Below are 21,212 nucleotides of genomic sequence, written 5' to 3'. Positions count from 1 at the left end.
CACATCTGACACATCATTCTTCATGCATGCTGTGGCATCATAAAGCTGAGTTCATGGCAGTACTGGCGTCCAATACGGTCATCTCACATGTTCCTCAGCTGTATAAAATATCTGAAAGAACCACTCACTTTGTGTGATATCCCCTTGTACTGCCTCCCAGCAGCTCTGCTAACGCTATATAATGTTGTACACTATTCTGACTATGGTTATACTGCCTTAATGCAAACTTTTTTTGTGTACACTAATGCAGGATCCTGGCAGAGTGTTTCCTGGAACAAAAATGCCTGGGCAGATGGGCAATATCTACCGGACAGCCAGGGGATTAAAGGTCTGTTTTTCTTTGAAATCCAGAATGTGGTTCACAGGATGTTGGTATTGCAGTTAGTTTCTCTATTTCTTGTATAACTTCGTGCACAGTTGAAACAGTTCAATGCTTAGCCCGTTTGCGTATTAAAGAAACCACAGCTTCATGCATGTGAAACACAAACCGTGCCATTGTGGTACTATATCAGCGTTGCAAGCTGTTGGCCACATAGTTGACCTAAAATGTTTGTTTGTGTGTATGTGCTCCTTTTTCCCCAAGTTCCCAGCTGTTGCCTTTTTAGCATAAAATAGCTAATCTGTGCATTTATTATTACATTTTATGTGGCACTGCAATAATGTCTAATTGGTTCTGACAAAAATAAATACCTGGGTATTGTCAGAATCGGGCCTTTAGCACGATGCCTCAAAGTCCAGTTCATAAAGTGAAAGCCTCGATTTACCTTTGAATGCTAGGCTAGAGCAGCAAGCCAGTCCACTTCAAAAATGTTACAAAATAAAGAACTTAAATGTCAACAGATAGCTTAGCATGAATTAGTACTTTCCTCCTTTGGCCAATGCCTTTAGAACAACATGCAGATCTATATTTTTGCCCATGATAAAGCTTAAGGATTTGGATGTTCAATAATTGTTGGCTTGTAATCTAGTCTATTTAGTGGCTCAAGTCAGGAATATATTGGTAGAGAGCAATGTTGGAAGGAGGAATAAGTAATCCATTTTGTGTGGGTGCTATGTGAGTTGTTGGAGTGAGATCCATGTCCAAAGGTCCATGTGGAGGTCTTAATCTCTTCCAGCGAGGAGACTTTCACATACAGTTTAGTGTCAGCAGTATGTTAATAAGGGACTTTGAATTGGTAAAGAATAGAAACTGATGATTCCCTGTAGAGACTGGATGAGTTTGGGGACAAGATAGCGCCTTGGGAACTCCTTGAAGAGAACACTGGTTAGAAAGAATTGGACAATTTTGTTTGTTAAGAGTAATTAAATAGAAAATTAAGAGCCTGAAATACATTTATTATATTTTTCTTCCTTGGCCTTGCCAGGTAACTCAGTTTAACAACATAAGCTTTTTCTTAACATTTGCTTTTACTTAACGTGTATTCCTATAATTTCAGGTGTGGAGGGTCAACACAAAACACAACACAATCTATGTAAATGGGTCTGTTCCTGGGCACACAAATTGTTTGGTAAAGGTGAGTAAGTTTAACTCTTTTCAATGTCTTCTCTTTATGGTATAGACAGAATTGTAGTGCATCATCTGTGTTTTGGTAAAACCCTTGACAAGTACATTTTGAAATAGCTGAAAAGGGATAAAATATTTGAATGTTACAGCATTTGTTAAATGTAACTCAATTGAGGTGTGTATTTACAGTGTTTTTAAAAATTTATTATATCTGGTATTGTCTTTATATGGTATAAAGCCTGTCGTTAAATCATGTGATTGTTTTTGCAGTTTCTTACTGTGTTTGAAGTTTACTAAAAGAAGGGTTGATTTTCAGTAGTTTGCCCTCCAGATACACTTTTAGATAACTACTGAACACATTCCTGCTGAATCAGATATTCTTCATGACCTACATGAAACCATAGACCAGAATATTGTTTGTCAGCTTTAATCTGATTTTCACCTTAATGTTTAATGTTCTCAGATCTGCTGGGAATCTCAAAGGATAGAATTTTTAATAATCGCTTTTACGTTTTTTACTTCCATATCAGGTCAAATGATTGCCTAATAACGAAGGGTCAGCAATAGCTATTTTTTGTATAATGCCTACTTCTCACAATAGCATTCCTAATTCAAAATGTTGAATGATTCTTTTTGCATACGGATTTAAGCTAGTCCAGTTATACCAAACTCAAATCTTTACATATCTAGATAATTGTGTTGTTATAAATTGCTTAATTCAACTAAGCTGATCTGATCTGTGAGCCACAAACTTTCCACTGTATGCATTAAGTGCCACTCGCAACTCCTTTGAAATGGAGTTAAGCAAGGCCCTTCTTGTTTCTCATGGACACTGTGCTCTTGCTCCTTTGATAAAGAAATGAAGAGAGCATCATATTTATTTTTTCTTTCAATTTTACCTCCCTACATAAATAAAGCTCAGACTTACCCTGTGCTTCATTGGTCAAAATAACATTTGATAACTTGGCTTTGTGTATGTCGTACATAGGTCTGTAATTCACTTTGCTCGTCTGACAGTATTTGACAAAACATTTCTCTATGGTTTACACACTTGCCTGTCATCACCCTTGAACTTTCTTACCAAAAATAATCCCATTTTGCATATTTGGGCTCACAAATGCATTTTGTAGCACACGTCCGTCTTGGATAAGGTGCTTGTTGCTGCTTTTACCAGCACTCCATAGTCTTTTCATAAGTTAGGGATGTTCAGTGTCAAACATAAATTGGTTTTCCTTTCCATAACCTTACCTTTATATCCTGATTCAATTTAAGACAGCTTGGATGGGTTAGCACTTATATTAACTGTTTTGACAAACTGTAAATCACTTCGTACACTGTAAGGAATTTTAGGGTGGCTCTTATGTTTTTTAATGCAAATGTTGGATTTGGAAACTTGTGTACATGTAGGCTCATTCCTCAGAATAGCTGTTGGGGAACGACGCACAATGCGTCATGATTAAAATGAACCTGATAATCATGGTGATTTTAGATAGTTTTAACCCAATTTTATCATGTTGTCAGATGGAGGGGTTCTTTCTTGTGTCTATATGTTTTTAATGTGTTTTACTTTTATGGATATTTGACTATCCGAATAAAGATGTTTCTGATTCTGATGCATTGCCATTACTTCGCTGATATTTCTTTCATCAGAGGTTATTTTTAGGTTGAATTTTCACTCAATCGTTTTGTCGCTCTTGCATTTTCTATACATATGATCAATGTGATATATTAATGGTTTTGCCATTGGTCATCCTAAAGCGGTAGCTTTTATTTTGTTTCCACGTCAATTTCTAGATATGCAGTACATTGTTACAAACTGATGGACCAGAACTCCTAATTTACTACTTTTATTTTAAGTGCCAGATTATCGACAAATTACTTTTCTACTTGAGCAAAAAAGAAATTAAACATTGGAGTGAGATTGAAGCTGTTTATTATGAACAAATTATTCTAATAATTATATAAATCATTTTTACCTAAATTTTGCAAGCCTAACACAAGTCCTTTTTAAGAACCAGCAAGATTTAATATTTTTATAAAATGTATAGCGAGCAAATCAAAATACTCACTGTGAATATCTGGTGTGATTGTAATTACGAGGACCACATACAATGTAGAGGGGAGAGGGAAAATCGTTAATCCTACCTCCCAATCTATATCACATTACAAATCAGGATTAATTAATAAACATATGTCTCACATTTTCTGAGTTCCTGTTGTGTTTTTTTAAGGAATGACCTCTCCTGCAGTTTCTGGTATGCTTCATCATAGGGCATGCTTCACCCCCAATATGCGGATTAGGTATTTCTACCTTTAAATGTTGGTATATTCTACCTGACAGCACTCCTCTTGAAACTCATTTGGGGTGTTATTCACTGTCACTACAGGGGGAAAATACCAGCAGATTTACCTGATCTCTGCTAGGCTTTTCAGGCAGCACAAAGTATGATTTTTAAAATGTATCTTTTCACTACAAATATCAAAAGTCCATTTTCCCCCTTTAAACTAAGTTTGGATAAAATAGTAAAAAGGTATTTAGGCATTTTTCTGGCAGGATTTGAAAAATATAGACTTCCATTCACAATCCAGAGCTAGAAAAATACCACTAAGGCCATACAGTCATAAGCAATAGATAGTAGCTGTTCACTGTAGAGGAATACTTGTATTAATATTTGGTATATTCCATGTTTATCCTTTAAGTACCCAGTCTTTGAACTTACTGTCCTATTTTTGTGTTGTATTTCTTTACTGTGTATTCAAACAAGTTAACGTAGAAAATAAAGTAGGATTGTACATATATCGTTTTGAGTTACATATATATAGGCGAGGAGAGTGATATCTGGGTAAAGGGAGTCGTGGGGGGGGTGCCAGGGCAGGGGGGTGTATGTGCATGCCTGCACTATTCCGCCTCCGTGCCTCCTCCCCTGCCGGACTGTATGGGAAATACCGCCCTACCTAGTTCCCTCTTGAGGGATGAACCAAGAGGTCCATGCACGAAGGGGAAGGGGGGAGGCATCAGCAGGACCTAGCGAGAGGCGCGGTAATATTTGTGCAGGTATGAATGTGGGTGTGCCAGAGGGGGAAGAGGTAAGGGAGAGGTGGAGGGGGGTAAAGGGAAAGAAGAAGCCCTACAACGGCAATAATAATAATGACAGCGAACATGACAGTGGTAGGAATTATAGTAACAATAATAATAGTAACAGTGAGAACGGTAGTAGTGCTTAGGAGGAGGCGGAGAGTACGAAAGCATAGCTAAGTAGGGGGTATTATTGGAATGGAAAGGTATCGCAAATGGGAAAGGAAAGAAGGAGAGAAGAGCGAGGAGATGGTGTGTCAACAGGGTGGAAATGAGAGTAAGGGGCTTATGGTGGCTTCTAGAGCAGCTGTGTCACGCTATGCATTCAATCACCAGAGCTGGCTGCAGACACATCTCCATCCGGCGCCTCTATGCGCAGAAAGGGTGTCTATACCTCCAGGAAAGTCTCTGATTGGTCCTGTAGGTTACAAATGATCCTCTCATGTGAGGCCGCTTGAATCTGCTTGAATCATAGCTGCCAGCCAGGACTCTTCTGGCGGGGGGGGTCACAGCCCTCCATTGGCACAGTATGCTGAGTTTGGCCGTGCCCAAAGATGTATGAAAGAGGCGGCATTGCAGTCTAGATAGGTCCGGTAACCTCTGCTAGTCATGCAGTAGAACCTCAGGGGGCGTAAGTGGTAGGCAAAGTGGCATGGTGGCGCTCAGGGTCCATCCCACATACTCCCAAAAAGCCTGCACTGAGGGGCATTCACAGATGTGTGCTATGTCACATCGGGAGTTGGGATGATACTATGGGGAGCACGTTTAGACGCTCCACTCCCAGATGCACAGCGTTTGTTGGATAGTAGATCCTGTTGCAGATTCATCATTTATCCCTACTCTTAATTAATCTGATTTAGTCCACAATCTTTGCCAAAAGATTTCCTTGTTGTCCTTTAAATTGTCCACATGTATGGCATTGTGTATTTTGAATGCTTCCCATATTTAAGTGTGCCCATCCAGACCTCTTGGAAAATAAGATCAAAATGGACAGAATCGTTCAAATCAGCATTTCTTTATTGAGCACCCAATGCATTTCGGGCTTATTTCTAGCCCTTCGTCAGGGGTAACTGTAAATTAACAATTCAAGAAAGTACACAATTACCGAATTGTCCTCTGTGTGACATTACCAATGATAATCGCATAAATCCATGATACATTTTGCGAATGCTTATTACTAAAAATAAAATCAAAATCAGTTGCATTTAAATTCAAACTCACTCACTCCCCTTAACATCAATCCATTATCCTTCCCCATCTGCCAAATGACGTTCTCCCCAATTTTACCCATTCAAACTTACACACATACAGCTAGATCACTCCTCCTCACCATATTTCAGGAAACTATCATCTTCAACTCCTTTCATACGCGAGTCCTAACTTTCTCACATCTTCCTACATTCGTACAGTCACCGCATTCACTTCTCTCACTCATCTACTAACCACACTAACTAACGAACGAATCCCAACCTATACACTTAAACATACCCTAATGCCACAACAACGAACTTCAGACATACCTGCTCATTCCAAAATCTCTTAGCGTACGTCGTGCGCGTCAAACAGCTAATATCTCCCATATAACAAACCCGCCATTTAAACCCGCATTCAAACCAATACACTCCGCCCACCCACATGTCAAATAATTAAATCTCCTGACCCCCCCAAAGGCAACCTCCAAACTTCAATATCCAAAATGCACTTTCCCCCAAGTGAAATACTAAACATAAATCAAACTTGTTACTTTTTTGCAAAATGCCACATATTCTAACTGTTTACTTAGACATAACCAGTTCATGTGGTCACGCTCTAAAACATGAAACCTTGTTCAGGATTTCAGTTGATGTTAATAAGAATTTGCTGTGTAGCCATACATGAAGTTTTTAATGAAACCTTCTTTACGCTTAGATATTTTTCAGTCGGGTGCAAAACCAACATTGGAGCAATTATACTAGAAACATGATAAGGGGTGGTATGCACACGTAGTTTCTCTCAATGTAGTCCATTACTTCAAGCTTTATACAGTTGCTTGCAAAACTGGGCCGTGCCTTGCCCCAAAGCATCGGGAGTTGGGACATCTCCAGCAATTGGTATGAGGGAAGAGACCCGGTCTGCAATTTCGTGGGTGTCCAGTACCAGTCTTGCAGAAACTTAAAGAGGCAGAATTTCATCCGTGCTTCCCTTGTGCCTTTATTCAGGGCTTCTAGTATATCCGCCTAGTCGTCCTCTTCGTATGTGGTCACCAACCGTTTCTGCCATATGGCACGTAGCATCTGCGCCAAGGGGGTCGAGAAGTGGTGTGACGATAGCACCCCATACTGTCCAGACATTACCCCTTTGGCTCTTCCCCAGACAAGAAGAATTGACAGCACCGGAGATGAGGACAGGTTCCAGGGGGTGGGCCCTAAACACTGCCACAAACAGTGTTGTAGCTGGGTATATCTCCAGGATTGCGTTGTGGGGAGATAGTACTCCTCCCTGAGTTGTGCCAGCGGTTTCAGGGAACCATTGCAGATAATCTGATCAATGGTATGTATACCCGCTGCCTGCCACACCTGCCACCTCAAGCCCTCCCCCCCCCCCCCCATACAGATAGCTTTGTTTCCCTAACGTGGGGCCTTCTCATGGACACGTGGGTGTGCCCCAGCAGCTTGTGTGCCCGGTGCCAAGCCAGGCGCATGGCGGAAATGATCGGGTGTGCTGTACCACTGGTCTCTTGCTTTGTCGTGTATGGGGCAGATAGTCCACCCTCGTCCGAGAGCAGGAGGCGTTCCAGGGGAACCCATTGTGGCGAGTCCGGGAAGTCTGGTAAGAAGCACGCCATTTTGGAGGAATGCAATGCCACTGCATAGGGTTCCACCGATGGGAGGCCAAGTCCCCCGTGGATGCGGCGAGCTTGGATGCTGCTGTTTGCGGCTTTGCGGAGCTACCAGCAACAAAGACCACTCTCGAGGCATGGGAGAGGGCGTCCAGAACACTAGGGTGGGCTGTTGAAAGAGACTGGCTAAACTGCAGGGATTCGGATCGTGGGACACACTTGGGATCTCAACCATTGGGGCTAACATAGATAAGGGCACTTTTAAGCCCTTTTCTGCCCTCTGTGCTGACTTTCCGCTTCATGCATTCCAACTTCTCATATATGCTCAGCTCTGCCACTCATGGCTAGCGGAGGGCACATATGAGGGGAGGCTATTGCAGGAACAACTCACACTTAATGCAGTATCACTTGCGTACTAAACTTTGAATAATAATATGCCTGATAATCTTGGCAAGTTTCGGGGAAAGTGGGAGGGCAACATGGGAGAGATGGAAGATGTTGACTGGGAGGCTGCTCTAATGTATCCCAGGGAAGTGTCAATCAAGGCTCTTCAACTCCTTATTCAATACAAGATCCTCCATCTGGTGTATTATGATCGGGCCAGACTAAACAGAATTGGGCGGGCTAAAAATAGGAGCTGTTTGAGATGTAGATATGAGCCGGGGGATTTGCACCACACTATTTGCGGCTGCTCCATCATAAAGGTCTACTGAGAAGAGATTGTCCGGGAACTAATGCAGTGTTACAGGTCTCCCTCCCCTTGGACCTGAAATGTATTCTATTAGGGGTCCCAAGTGAAGTGAATAGTGCCAGACCGCAGTTACTATTCAGTGCCTTGGGCCTAGTGGTTGCGAAGTGGGATTTAGTATAACAAAGGGGTGCTACAGCCCCACCAACACTGAACGAATCGAAGAGAGGAATAGAAATATACATGGCAGCGGAAAGGGTTACGTGCAAAAGTAGAGGCTGCCCCGGAAAGTTTTGCAGGGTATAGGGCAGTTGGATGAAACACTATGGGCTGGACCTACTAGATACTGACAAGGAGATCGCTAGCAGAGGAGATTAGATGAGACTCGTCTCCCCCTCCTCTTCAGGGGTACCGATGGTACTTTAAATATGTGGGTGGGAGTACGGTCCACCATATTGGGTAATAAAGATGTACGGATGTGGTATATTACAATGCATATTATACTTGTATAATATGTGTACACACCAATGGACCGTGATGCCTTGAATGTTGCTGTCTATTGCACGTTCGACGACTGTCCAAACCAAAAATCAATAAAAATATTCCCCCCAAAAAAGAATTTACCTTTGTGAGGCTGCTTAGTTGGGCCTTGTCCTAGTTAACATAAAGATTGTGACCTCTATCTTCCACAGCCTGACACCAAGGTTCTTTACATCAGCCGAGATTATCTTGCTTCAGCAGTGCTGCTTTTGGTGCTCCGTTCACGGGTTTGCCTATCTGTGTACTTACTCAGCCCCGCTGACGATGATCTGCTGTCGAACTTTTTGGTTGTCCGAAATGTTTGTGCCTTATTGGCCAAGATAACTTTTAAGTTTTATGGGTCCAAAATATTGCTCCTGGTCAATTTGTTTGGTTCGTATGTGGTGGGAACTCATGGTGTCGATACTTTTTTAAATATTGTTTCTTATGTGTGTCCTGTCCCACAATGTCTCAATTCCTCCCTCCCTGTCTGCTGGGAACTGGCACTCTAGTGCTTGTTTGCTTTAATGCCTTTAGTTGTTGCAGTATTTAACATTTAACATTTTCAAAGTCTGGCCTGTAATAGTTTATTTCTTAGCTGTTTAAATTATGTTAGTCGAACTTGACCCTCTCAAGTCTGAAGAGAATCTTCGGGCTCAGCCGGCGACCTAATTATTGCCCTTTGTAACTTTAGGACCCTGATGACGTCGCTGTGTGTGGCATTTACAAAGTTCAATGTGGCTGAATGTGTAAGTCAACAAATACATGGGTTTACAAAGGCACCCATATTACAGCTCACTGAACACCTATCTTAGAATAATGTCTTTAAAATACGTAGCTCTTACAGTAAAAAAACTTAAAAGCACACCCACAAACACCACCCCATGAACACAGACAATTGCAACAAACTTCACACACAGCACTCTGCTGCATTTTAGGTAGATTTGTATTGTATACATTCATACATGCATCTCACGCCTGTCGCACTTGCCACTCCTCCACCAAAAACACATGCACCCCAAAAATAAAAGTTATAGGAAATGTTTTGGGGAATGAACAGAAATTACCAGGGTTAAGACCTTCTCTTATTTGGGGGTCTTTTTTGACGATATGGGATCTTGGGCACCGTCAAGGAGGGCTAAAAGGACCTTCTTGTCTAGAGCTGTAGTGGCGTTTTTTGACTTTTACCAAAAAAGATAGGGTGTCAAACCTGGACAAGTACTTGTGAAAGTGTACCAGTCCAACTGCATTTCCCTAGATAGTTCTGGGTGCAACATATGGGGATATAAGGAGGCCAAAGAATTACAGATAGACGAAAATACTTTTTTGAGAAGCTGTTATCAGTAAAACAATCTACTGCCTCCTTTATAGTTCATGAGGAGTTAGGTGTAGATTACATCTCAGATCTTGTGGCACTGTATCCATTATTAAAGTGGGTTTTAATATGGAGTAACCCCGATTTAGAACTAAATCATATGATCATGAAAGATCGCTTGTCTCTGGAGAAGGGTAAGAGCATCCAGTGGCTCGGGTATATTAAATCCACATTGGGAAAGTTGGGTCGCCCAGCATTATACAAGTCCCCAGAAAGAATCACGAAGAAGGAGTACGGTTGAGTTACAAAACACTTCCTCTCTGTGGCACAGACAGAGAGGAGCCAGAGAGCTCAGTGCATCTTCAGTCCGTGCATATGTTTTATTAAAGTCTTGTCTTGTCCTACAACAGAGCCTTATCTAGCAGTGGTTACTATTCCTCCTCTTCGTTTTCTCTTAACAAGATTCAGGCTAAATCTTGCATTGGTTGTAAGCTGAACAGCGGTGTGGGAAAAAGTTGCAAATTTACTCCCCTGTAGCTGTGTAAGCTTTTCAGTTCAAGATCCTATGCATGTTGTGTTTATCGTATGTTAGGAAAATGATATATATTACCACTGCTAAGAGGGAAGGGTGTTGTACAAGTTAGACCTGCCTTTTTATTTCTGTCGATGCTGTCGAGGGCAGTAGTGTATTTTAAAATGTGGCTAGTTCTGTAGCAGAGGCTGTTAGATTTAACAAGAGACGACTCGAATTGGTCTCGTTTCAGAGACCCACTGATATTAGGGGGTTATGTCCTGTGTATCATAATGGAGAACATAAATGTATTTTTACGTTTTTTATTTCTTTTTAAACTAATTCTTTTTATCACACTTTTATTGGGTTATCCGAAGTTTTTTATAGTGTTATTAGATACTGTGCATTGGTCTTATTGTTCATCTCCTTTGTGGTTTTTATTAAGCGATTTAGGAATATTTGAGCAGTTTGTATTTTTTACCAAGAAGAATGCATGCGGCCACACATTTCTCGCACCCCTTCTCTTGTCGTCATCTGGATGCCCCATTGGAGAGCTCATGGTTAACACTGGAGGGCACAGGAGATGAATAGCTTTAAGCACAACTGTGTTTGTGTCCTTCCATTATCCTGCCACAAACGTATTTTTTATCCGGGTGGATAATTATGGGTTGGAAGGCATGTAATTAGGGCTCCTTTGCTGAGCTCAGTAGCGCCTGAAACATTAGCTGTTTATTCGGTATAATTAGACTGGATGTGTTAGACCGAGCCGGGAGGCGGCTACCAGGATTAACGTCTGTGTTCGGGGGACTTTCTTTAAACCTTTCCAGTAGCCCATCCATGTCCATCAATAGGACCCCGTGACTGCGGCCGCTGCAGATCACTTCTACCCTTGTGTTTTCCTTAGCCTGCTTCTTTCTGCTTTGTTTATGTTCCTCCTAAATTGCTGGTATGTCTAATGCATGTATGATATTAGCTTCCCGTGTACATTACATTTCAGCTCTGTTTTTTTGCGTTTAATTTTTACGTGCAATCAGTTGATTTTCCATAACTCTATCTTTTATCACTGTTTTGTAAACAGGGCAGCTAAACAATAGCATAGGTATTTTACTTGTATTAAACCCAACTATTTCATTACTGTGTTGCGGTAGTAACGGAGAGACAATTCACGCTTTCTCAAAAAACAAATTGTTTCTTTTGTGTCAAACCTACTATGTATTTTGAAACAAGTGTTAATCCTTTTTTTGTCTGTTCACGAGTTTGTTCCTGTCTAGAGTACAATATTATGTATCTGTTTAAGTATACACTTTGGGTCTGCATGTTTACTCGGCGCAAAAAATCTCCGAATTCTGTCATGACCAGCTTCCTTGAGCAGCATCCTGCCCCTTCCCAGGTTTACGGAGTTGTCAAGTAGGGCGTGTATGGCACCCGGGGTACAAGACTCGTGCACCCTAGCCCATTCCTCATTTCTTGCTCTTCTTATGTTGTTTATGATATCCACTCTTCTCACTGATCCACCTATGTCTGCTGTGAATGTCCCTCCTGCCTCCCTGTTGTATCACAACCCGTTCTAGCATCATGGAGCAGCCCCTTTCCACACGCTACCCACTGCACCTCCCAGATCTCCCGTCAAGGTCTACCTGCAGTGTCAGCGTATATTTTGCCCGCCAAGGCCCTCTTCATCACTGCTCTGCCTCCTCTCTGTCTATTACTCCCTTCACTGTTCTCCTATTTCGTCTCTGCCCACTTTGGTCTTCAGTAACCATCGGTCCCTTCAGTGTCCATGTCTCGCATCACTCCCCCAATCCAGTGGCTGCTGGTCACGTGTGTAATCCTCTTCTATCAGTGTACACTTCTCCTGTCTCTCTCCGCTTCTGCTGTCACTGTCCACTGCTTCTGTCAGTCCTCCTCTCCCTTGACTGCCCCATCTCTCCTACTGGCGTCCACTTCATGTGGCGGCTCCTCAGCTAAAGCAGAGGAGCATCGCCCCACTACTGCTGTGCAGCAGTAAAAGCAAGGAAAAATAAAATGATATGAACGCGATGTTGTCATTATATACTTCCTGCTGCGGCAGCATGAGGGCGGGGCTGTTCTGCTGCCAGAGCAGTGGAGGAGTGGTGGGCACACTAAAGTGTGCATGATGCTTTGACCCGCCAAACAGTCATGCGCACTTTCGCATATTCTCATTGCTGGCTGCATTACAGCCTGCATGGAGAACATGCCCAAGCCCCCAGTCCCCGTCTGAGCGCTAAGCACAACGCTGCATTGCAGCTTTGTGATTGGTTTAGGGAGCCAATCACAACGCTGCAATGCAGCGTTGTGATTGGCTTTGGGGAGCCTGGCTGCTTCCTGTTTGGCAGAGGAGAGACAACGTGGGACAGAGCGGCGATGAGGTAAGTGAATTTTTCTTTTTTTGTATAATTGTACTCCTTACCCACTCACCCCCACCCCTCCCCAATACCCCACATCCATACTGGCCGCAGTTGCAACTGGTGTCCACTTCCCCTGCCATGCCCTCTGTTCATTTACAATTTTCTTTCCGGTCAACCATTTCACTCTCCTCTTTTATCACTGCTTTATATCGCTCCTATCTTCTCACTGTCTCCTGTCACTTACCGCCTCACTATCACTGTCCCTCTTTTCTTTCACTGTCTGTCTTATTACAGTTAATGTGCTGAACATATACTGACTCATCTCCAGCACTATCAGCCTTTCAGAGGCCCTTGGCTTACCTCCTCTTTCTGCCGATTCTTTGTTGGACTTAGGACTCTGAGCACTTTACCACTGCTGACCGGTGCTAAAGTTCATGTCCCTCCCCCCCCCCCCCTCAAACCAGGACCTGTTCAGGTCGACAATCACAAGCACGCTTTTACCGGTCATAAAATTTAGGATTTTTTCAAATTGCTGATTACTAACACACATCATGTCAACACCCTTTTCATAATCTGGTTGAACTATGGGAATATATTCTGTATTGCATCTACTCGAGTTTGTTTTTTTCTATTTTCGCAGGATTTAACCCCTGACGAAGGGCACAGCCCGAAATGCATTGGGCACATTTAATTTATGGATGCATGAGTTTGGAAGAATAACGAAACGAGTTGTACCATGTAAACAAGGATGTTATCCATGGAAATAAAATAAAGAGAACTTTATTCATTACCTCAATACAGTTTGAACAATTTTTTTTTGAAAACTTAGTGTCGTTTGGGGTCGCTCCCCAGTCTTAAGGGGTCAGTGCATTTTTTATTAAGTAAACGGTAGGACATGTATTTTTAAGTTTTGCGTATCCTGGTAGTGAAAAACTCCTACATTAGTTTTTCTCTGCGGTGAGGCTTACTCCTCTCATAGGTTAACATTGGAAATTCCTTGTTACACTTTTAAGCTGTAATTCCTGATTAGAAAGGAGTAGCTCTATCATGTTTTATATCTTGGAATGGTAATAGCATGCCCTCTTTACTGGTAAAGTTGGATATGACATTACTATTTTAGAAATACCACTTTTAGAAAGTGGGCATTTCTCTGCTCCTAAAGCTCTGTGTGGCTGATGCCCGTCTCCAATACACGTCCGGGGTGGGTGACAGCTTGACTTTGTGCATTACCTCTAGACAGCCACATACAAAGGAAGATTAGGTGTGTCTAAGTGCTCATCTGCATCCTGATGACTCATTCTGGGCAGGGTGGGAGGGAGGAGCTGACACACCTGAATAGGTAGTGTCCTATCCCCACACACAAGTTTGATTACCCCCTGTAGTGAGTCTGGAGCCAGAGCTGGAAAGAAAGCTCTTTGCTCTTCAAAGACTCTTCTTTGTGGTCGACCCCACTTTAAAGGCACAACTGGGTTTAAGTACTGGGTCGCTGATCCCACCAAATCACATACTTCTGCAAATGTAAAGAACCTCTGTCAGAAGAATTGCTATGCTTCTACAAGGAATGTCACTCTGCTGGACTACTGCTCTGGAAGAACTGCTTTTCCGCTGTTCTGACCCTGCTGCCTTCTGACCCTGCTGAGGAAGAGCTGGACTCTACCTTGAATCCAGAGTGTTCTCCAAGGGCTTGTTGGCTTGCTCCTGTTTGGAACACAGGGCTATCAAAGTGACTACACCTGCTCCTGTGCCTGGGCCATTGGAAGTGGACCAAGATACTTGCTCCAGAGAGATCAACGCATCTCCTGTCTGCGTGTAGCAGAACCGGTGCATCAACCCTGTTTCAGGAACAGACAACACCTTGCAGTGGGCACATCGCCTCTAGAAACGGATTCATCGAAACTGCACAACACCGCCGCAGAAGTGTGGGAACATCAATTCATCCCCAAGACTGTGCAGAGAAACCTGGCGCATAGCACTCGGAAGCAACGCATCTCGGCTACATCGCTTCCTCTTCGGAACCAACACATCGCCACCACTGCATGAAGAAAATCAACGCAGTCCCTCCACTTCGGGATCGACACCGATGCATCGCTTATCTGCACCCTGCATCTCTCTGTTGCGACCAGGATCAAGGTACTTTGTTCCATGGTTCTGCGTTGCTCCTGTATCTTGCGTGCGCTCCATCACGGTCGTCCTGAACTTTTGACTTTGCCCCGGTCCAGTGCGACCAGGTAACCCCCATAGGGGCTTATTGCTTCTAATCGCTAAAACTAAAAAAAAATCATATCTTGACTTCTACTTATTTGTCGTTTAGGTCTTGATTTATTTATGAATTGCATATCATTTTTGTAACCTCAAAAATTCATATAAACTTCTGCCTATTAGATTTTTGTTGTTTTATTTACAAAAATGATATCTATATTTCTAACCTAGTATGGATTTTATTTGTGTGGTGTTTTCATTGTGTTACTGTGTGCTGTGTTGCGCAAATACTTTACACATCGCCTCCTAAATTAGGGCTCCCTGCTCAGTGCCAAGCTACCAGAGGGCGAGGACAGGATCCTTTATGGTCTGTAACTGATTTACCGGGACTAGGATTGCAGTCCCTACTTGGACAGGGTGCATACCGCTGCCAACTAAAGACCCAATTTCTAACACTGGGCATTCCAGTTAACTTGAGTCATCCACTTCCATACTTGACACCAAAGTTAACATAACCCACTATCACTACTGGTTGGATTAGCAGCATTGCTGCTAATTCCTGGAGTGAAGGGATTATCTTGAGCCAACTGTTGTCCTGGAGTTTCTGCATTGGAGGCTTGTCAAAATAAGAATTGTATTACTTACTCTCCACACCAACAATAGGATGCTGAACTCCTTCTACCAATAGCATCTCGTAACCTAGTAGACCTTATAACATCAGCCTCAGAGTGCCACTGCCCAATTTTGTTCAGGTCCAGTAAGAAACACTGAGTACTGGGCAACAAAAACTGATGAAAAAATAGCCCATGCAGCACTGGGATCATGCCCCTTAAGGCCCTCTTAAACATTCGGCTGTTAGGCTTAACTTCCCACCTTGGCTTCTGGAATGACAACAAAATATCATCTTGGTTTTCAGCAAAACACCTGAAATAAAATAAAGTTCCTGCACAGCAGGGAGGACAGGCAGGAATCCAGCAGAGATTTGATGCTTCCTGGATGAGCCTGCGTAAAGGCAATGACATGCACAGATCGGTGTGTTAACAATATGTAATTTACGCACTAAAATCTGAATCCAGTCTAGGTGCAAGCTTCCTGCTTCGTACCAGGAAAGTAATGAGCCTTGCTGCAGTTAGAAAGGTGTGTTTTAAACAATTTCTAAAAATTGTTTTAAGTGGGACCAAGCAGGAGAGTTTGGGGCTTTCGAACAGTTTTCTTAGACGAGTCAGGGAGGGTTGTTGAAGTAAAGTTTATTGCAGTGGAGGGGATATGCTTTGTGTAAGAGCCATTTAACTTCCAGGCACAGAGTTGTAATCCTGGTTGTTGCTCTGCAGGATTTTTCTCAGGAGTATAGGGATGTGCCCCAGTGGGATACCTGCTGCCTACTATATTCTTTTGAATTGACGTTGCTGGTATTTGGAAAGAGAGCATTCACTCATCGAAAAAGGTAGCAGTCAGGGTGTCCGTTACCATGAAGTGTAAGAGTTTTTCTTCATAGAGGAGTTGTTGCAGCAATCTGAGACTGACCATACGAAGAGGAGATTGGTTAAAAAGTTGTGTATTCATCTATTTGCAACAGTGTGTATGTAGTTAGCCTTTTTTATGTATTTATTTTATTGATTTTCTTACAGATGTTATGTAGGTAACAGTATGGTTAAAGTCTGATGAGAAAGTGATATGTGGAAGGTGGTATTTCAGCCGGTGCCGCACACTGAGAAAATGATCGCCCTCAGTCCTTCCAGCACTAAGTTGGAAGCCACTGTTGCGCATTTGTTCTCTGAGTAAGGAGAGTACACCTGAGATTGCAGAGACTTGTTCTAGGGAGTCCCAGCGCTTGGGTCCATTTGACCTCTGCGTGGATATGGAAGGCTAGATCAGTGGTCAGGGGAGCTTTGATGAGTGGGATGTACAGATTTATAGAGAGGGTGGCTCTCGGTGTCCTACAAGTTGCTTCTCTGTGTCTTGAGAGGAGGTGGTTAAGTTCAACTTAACCTCGGTTGCAGAAAAGAGGCTTCCACTCCTTTTTAGGTCGATAATAGAGTCAGCGCGCATGCTCTGCTCCGCAAGACTTGTTGTAGTGGAGTAGGGAATAGAAGCCCTGTCCACTCTCCGCCTATATTTGCCATTGGCTTGTGTCATTGCCCTTCCTAAATGCTGGCTTCCGATTCGTAAATAGGCTTGTTAGTCCCTACTTAGTAGTGCCTAGTCTTCATTTGTCACCTTGGCGCCCAGCGGTTGTTACACTGTACCTGTTATTTATTCTTTAAGCACTATTTTCTTTGAGTTTCTCTTACTGCAGGCATGACGAACTTTGTTACCTTCTGTACAACAGTGCCCTCCCTTCAGTCGTTCGTGCCTTCTTTGCCCCCCTCCATGCCTTCTTCACCCCGCCCTCCCTCCCGTTTTCCGTGCCTTCTTTCCACCCTCCCGTTGTCCGTGATGCCTACCGTTTGCAATGCAACAGGTCTCGCATTTACGCGAGTTTGAGCAATTGGTATTGTAAATAACAATTACTTCTATTTATGTTTTGGTGTTTAAAACATAAATAAAACGCATTGTCATTTACAATGCCAATAGCTTAAACTCACGTAAATGCGAGACCTATTGCATTGCAAATGCTTGTTGGAATGTGTTGCCCCCATGAACGTTTTATTTCTTTAATGCAGAGGCTATGGGTTATGGCTAGCAGCTTTCTGTATTTCAGAAATAAGAGTGCAATATGGTTTTTTTAAGCATGAAAGAAGCAATCCTACATTTCCCCCAGATTGTCATATTAAATGTATAGCGCTCGAGGATGCCCCATTGCCCCTTTATAAAAACAATAAAAAAAAAAAAAGACATTCGTTTTTAAGAAAATGTTCAAGCAATAGTAGAAGCCTATCTTGCCTTGGTCAATCAGACCAATGTTGAGAAAAGCGTGCAATACTTAACGCTTGGTGAATCTACTTCACCAGAACTGTTCCAGCCAGCTGCCCAGCATAGCCCTCCTCTTGTCCCCCTAGTCTAGACCCTGGGGAGACCCTTCGTCTCTTAGCATTCCAGCATTGCCATTCTGGCCTAGTTCGACAGGAAACGACCAAGCTGCTGTTACGCCAAGGGGTACCAGAACGGTGTGTGCGGCCATGACATCGAGCGCTGCACAAGGGATTGTTTTTAGATCTCGTCTGACCCGGCGCATGCGCTGGTCTGGCGAGACTTATTGAGAGGGCTCCAAAAAGTGCTACCAGGCTAGCCTAGAGCTACAGTGCGCGGGCGCGCGCGCCGCGCTTTACATCAATTACTTTCACTTACGCGGCCGCACGGCCGCTTTGATGTTTGATCGTGATCGCGATAACATTAACTTTCACGGCCGCTTGGCATAGCGAATAGGTCTCGCTTTTGGGACCTTATAAGTATTTAGTTATGCAACTGTTGCATGGCTAAACACTTATAAGGTCCCAAAGGCGAGACCTATTGGCTATGCCAATGCTTGTTTAAGTTTCCTATCTCCACCCCCCTTTTATCCTGGTCAGTGTCTTTCTGTGCTGAATGGCTAATTTCATAATCTCACTAGTTGCCAGCACGTGCTTTTATTAACAAGAAGATTTTATAGTTGTTTAGATTCTGTGCATTTCGTGAAGATTTTTGTGGCAGACACATAGAGAAGCGTATATTAAGACATCTGTGCACTGCACAAACACCGCTCCCCGATGGAGGAGTATTCGCTCTTCCCAGCTGGAATCAGTGCTGCTCAGTTATGAGAATAAAAGGCTGAAAATGTAAATCTAGTTGAAAGGCTGAGGCCCTAGGCATCGTTATCTTCCTCGCTTCTGTGTAAGGCTCAGTGTTGTCGTAAACGATGAAGATGCCGGCAGAACATGCTATAAAATGCATGGGTTGGTGAAGTATGCTCTGGTACATTGCAAACTCGGTACTTAAATCTGAGAGTGAATTTATGTGACGCTCCAGCTAGAAGAGCTGGTTAGCGCACAGACGGGCAGTATCTGGGCGTTAGTTCACCTCAGGTTTGATTGCCCCTAGTGGTGTCGAGCCAGTTTTTCTATTTTATTTTTGCTAGTTCACCTGGTCTAGTTCACTTTTACATACAGTGAAAGGGAACAATAAACTAAAATTCAAAGAAAATTAAGCCCAATGGAAGTGAGAGGGAAATAAAAATGCATACAATTTGGAACCAGTATTGACTTTTTAATCTTTGAAAGTGACTTCTAATCTCAGATTCCTCACCTTAAAATATTTCCCAGGCCTCACACTGGATCCAGAAAATCTTCAGCAGTACCACCGTGCGTCGGAAGTGACATTGTGGTGCCCATATTGGCTCCAGCCTGGCACGGACATCCGTTCCTTTCTTCCCTTGCCACCAGCATGGATCTGGAGAGCTACCACGGTCATGTTTTGCCCCACTTTTTCAAAGTTTTGTCAACCATTTTGAGCTATTGCTCTCAGTGTTCTAGGGCCACATGGTCTAAACAACCTACAGGCTTCAAACCTTGCTGGGAATAACACTGACCAATGTCTGTGTCTGACCCCATTTGGTAGGTCTCTGGTGCCTGGGGTCAGGTCTGAGCCTCAAGGCCTGCGCATTGCGCAAGTCGATGCAACCCAAGGTGATTCCCAAGCAGGTGATAAAGCTCTGGGCAGGATTGGCTGAAGGCGTTTCTGCGCCATTCCCTGACTCATTCCCGTCACTGTTCTCGGAGCCCCTTCCGAAGTCATCTGACTCCAGATTGTGCACAGAGGGTATGGTATCCCGAACTCCTGAGCATGAGCATCGGTCCTCCGATTAGGCTGCCCCCGCTGGAAGATCTCCTGTTGCAGCAACAGGACAGGGGTCAGCGCCGAAACCTGCACACGCTCCACCTTCATGCATGGAGATTTAGCAGCGACAGTCGAGCGTATTTGATCTTCCTCCTGAAGTTTGTGATGTCATCTTGGCAGCCAAGCATCCCTCCACTAAAACATTATACGCCTGGCATTGGGATAAGTTTGTAGCCAGGTGATCCTCATGTCACCTGGACCCCTTTTCTGTACTACTGTTGGAGGTGTAGCTGTGTGTATCCCTAGCCCAGCAAGGCCTTGTCCTAGGTAGGCACTGTTAGGGGTTACTTGTCAGATAATTCAGCATTACTGCAGTTGCCAGATCAACCTTCCCTGTTCAGGTCACCTGTTGTGACTTGGTTTCTGAAAGTATATAGCACTTATTTCCTCCTACCCCCTTTGTGATGTTCTCATGAGACCTCAATTTGGTCCTCCTTTCGAGCAATTTCACAGCTGTCCTCTGCAGCTCTTAACTCTCAAAATCATTTTTCTAGTTGCCATTACATGAGTAAGGAAGGTCAGGGAGCTTCAATTTTTGTCTGCTCACTCTCTGTACACCAGCTTTTTTCCTCGCACACTGGCCCTTTGGACTTGTGCCTCCTTCTTGCCAAAGATTGTCATCCCATTTCATGTAGGCCAGAGTATTACTCTGCCTACCTTTTTGGCTCCACCTCATCCTTCCAAGGAGGCGGAGAAACTCCAAAACCTGGACACAAAGAGAGCTCTCTTGTTCTACATTGATCGCTTAAAGACCGTTGAGTGGATGATCAGCTCTTGATTGGGTTTACCGGAGCAAAAAGGGTAAGGCTGTGCAAAAATGTATCACCTCTCAATAGATTGTACTCTGCATTAGGATCTGCTACATACTGAGTAAGAAACAGCCTGCTCAGGGCTTGAAGGCCCATTCCACCAATGCCTCTACTACTTCGTTGGCATGCAGGGTACTGGACCTGGACATCTGCCAAGCCTCTGTGTGGGTGTTTCTCCACACAGTCACCAAGCACTACTGCTTGAACAGTCAGGTCTGGCGAGATGGGTATTTATCCCATTCGGTCCTCTCAAGACTTTTTGGTTTGAAAAGTCTGAGTCCCTCCTCCTGGGAGGTATTCCTTTGTTATCAATTCTAAGGTGAGGAATGTGCGGTTAGAAGCCTCTATCAGAAGAACAAGATACGTACGTTCGGTGATGCCTTTTCTGAGAGAGAGACTATCTAACCACAGATTACTCGGCGGCTCTCCCATCCTCCTTGCTCTGTGAACTGGGTTCTTTACCCTAAAGATACCATTAGATACTGCATACTGGTCACACATAGGTTTTTACGTGTCTCTGCGTTTTTGTTGCAGAAATGGTCATGAAAGACAGTGATGTCAGCAGACCAGGGTGGCGCTCATATTGGCACCT

The 21,212-nt window shown here is 43.5% G+C and overlaps 1 protein-coding gene across 1 annotated transcript in view; it reads left to right on the top strand.

Moving 5' to 3' along the window:
* MRPL3 (mitochondrial ribosomal protein L3) overlaps positions 1–21,212 on the top strand; it is a 291,539-nt gene that overhangs the window by 246,276 nt on the left and 24,051 nt on the right. Inside the window, exons 8-9 of the mRNA XM_085630663.1 lie at positions 251–328; positions 1,437–1,514. Coding sequence (XP_085486789.1) covers positions 251–328; positions 1,437–1,514 — 156 coding nt within the window. The remainder of the gene's footprint in view (positions 1–250; positions 329–1,436; positions 1,515–21,212) is intronic.

This window comes from Triturus cristatus, chromosome 10 (genome assembly GCF_964204655.1).
Source record: "Triturus cristatus chromosome 10, aTriCri1.1, whole genome shotgun sequence".
NCBI lineage: Eukaryota > Metazoa > Chordata > Amphibia > Caudata > Salamandridae > Triturus > Triturus cristatus.
Note: the sequence above shows the minus strand (reverse complement) of the source record. Positions and strands in the feature narration are given on the sequence as shown.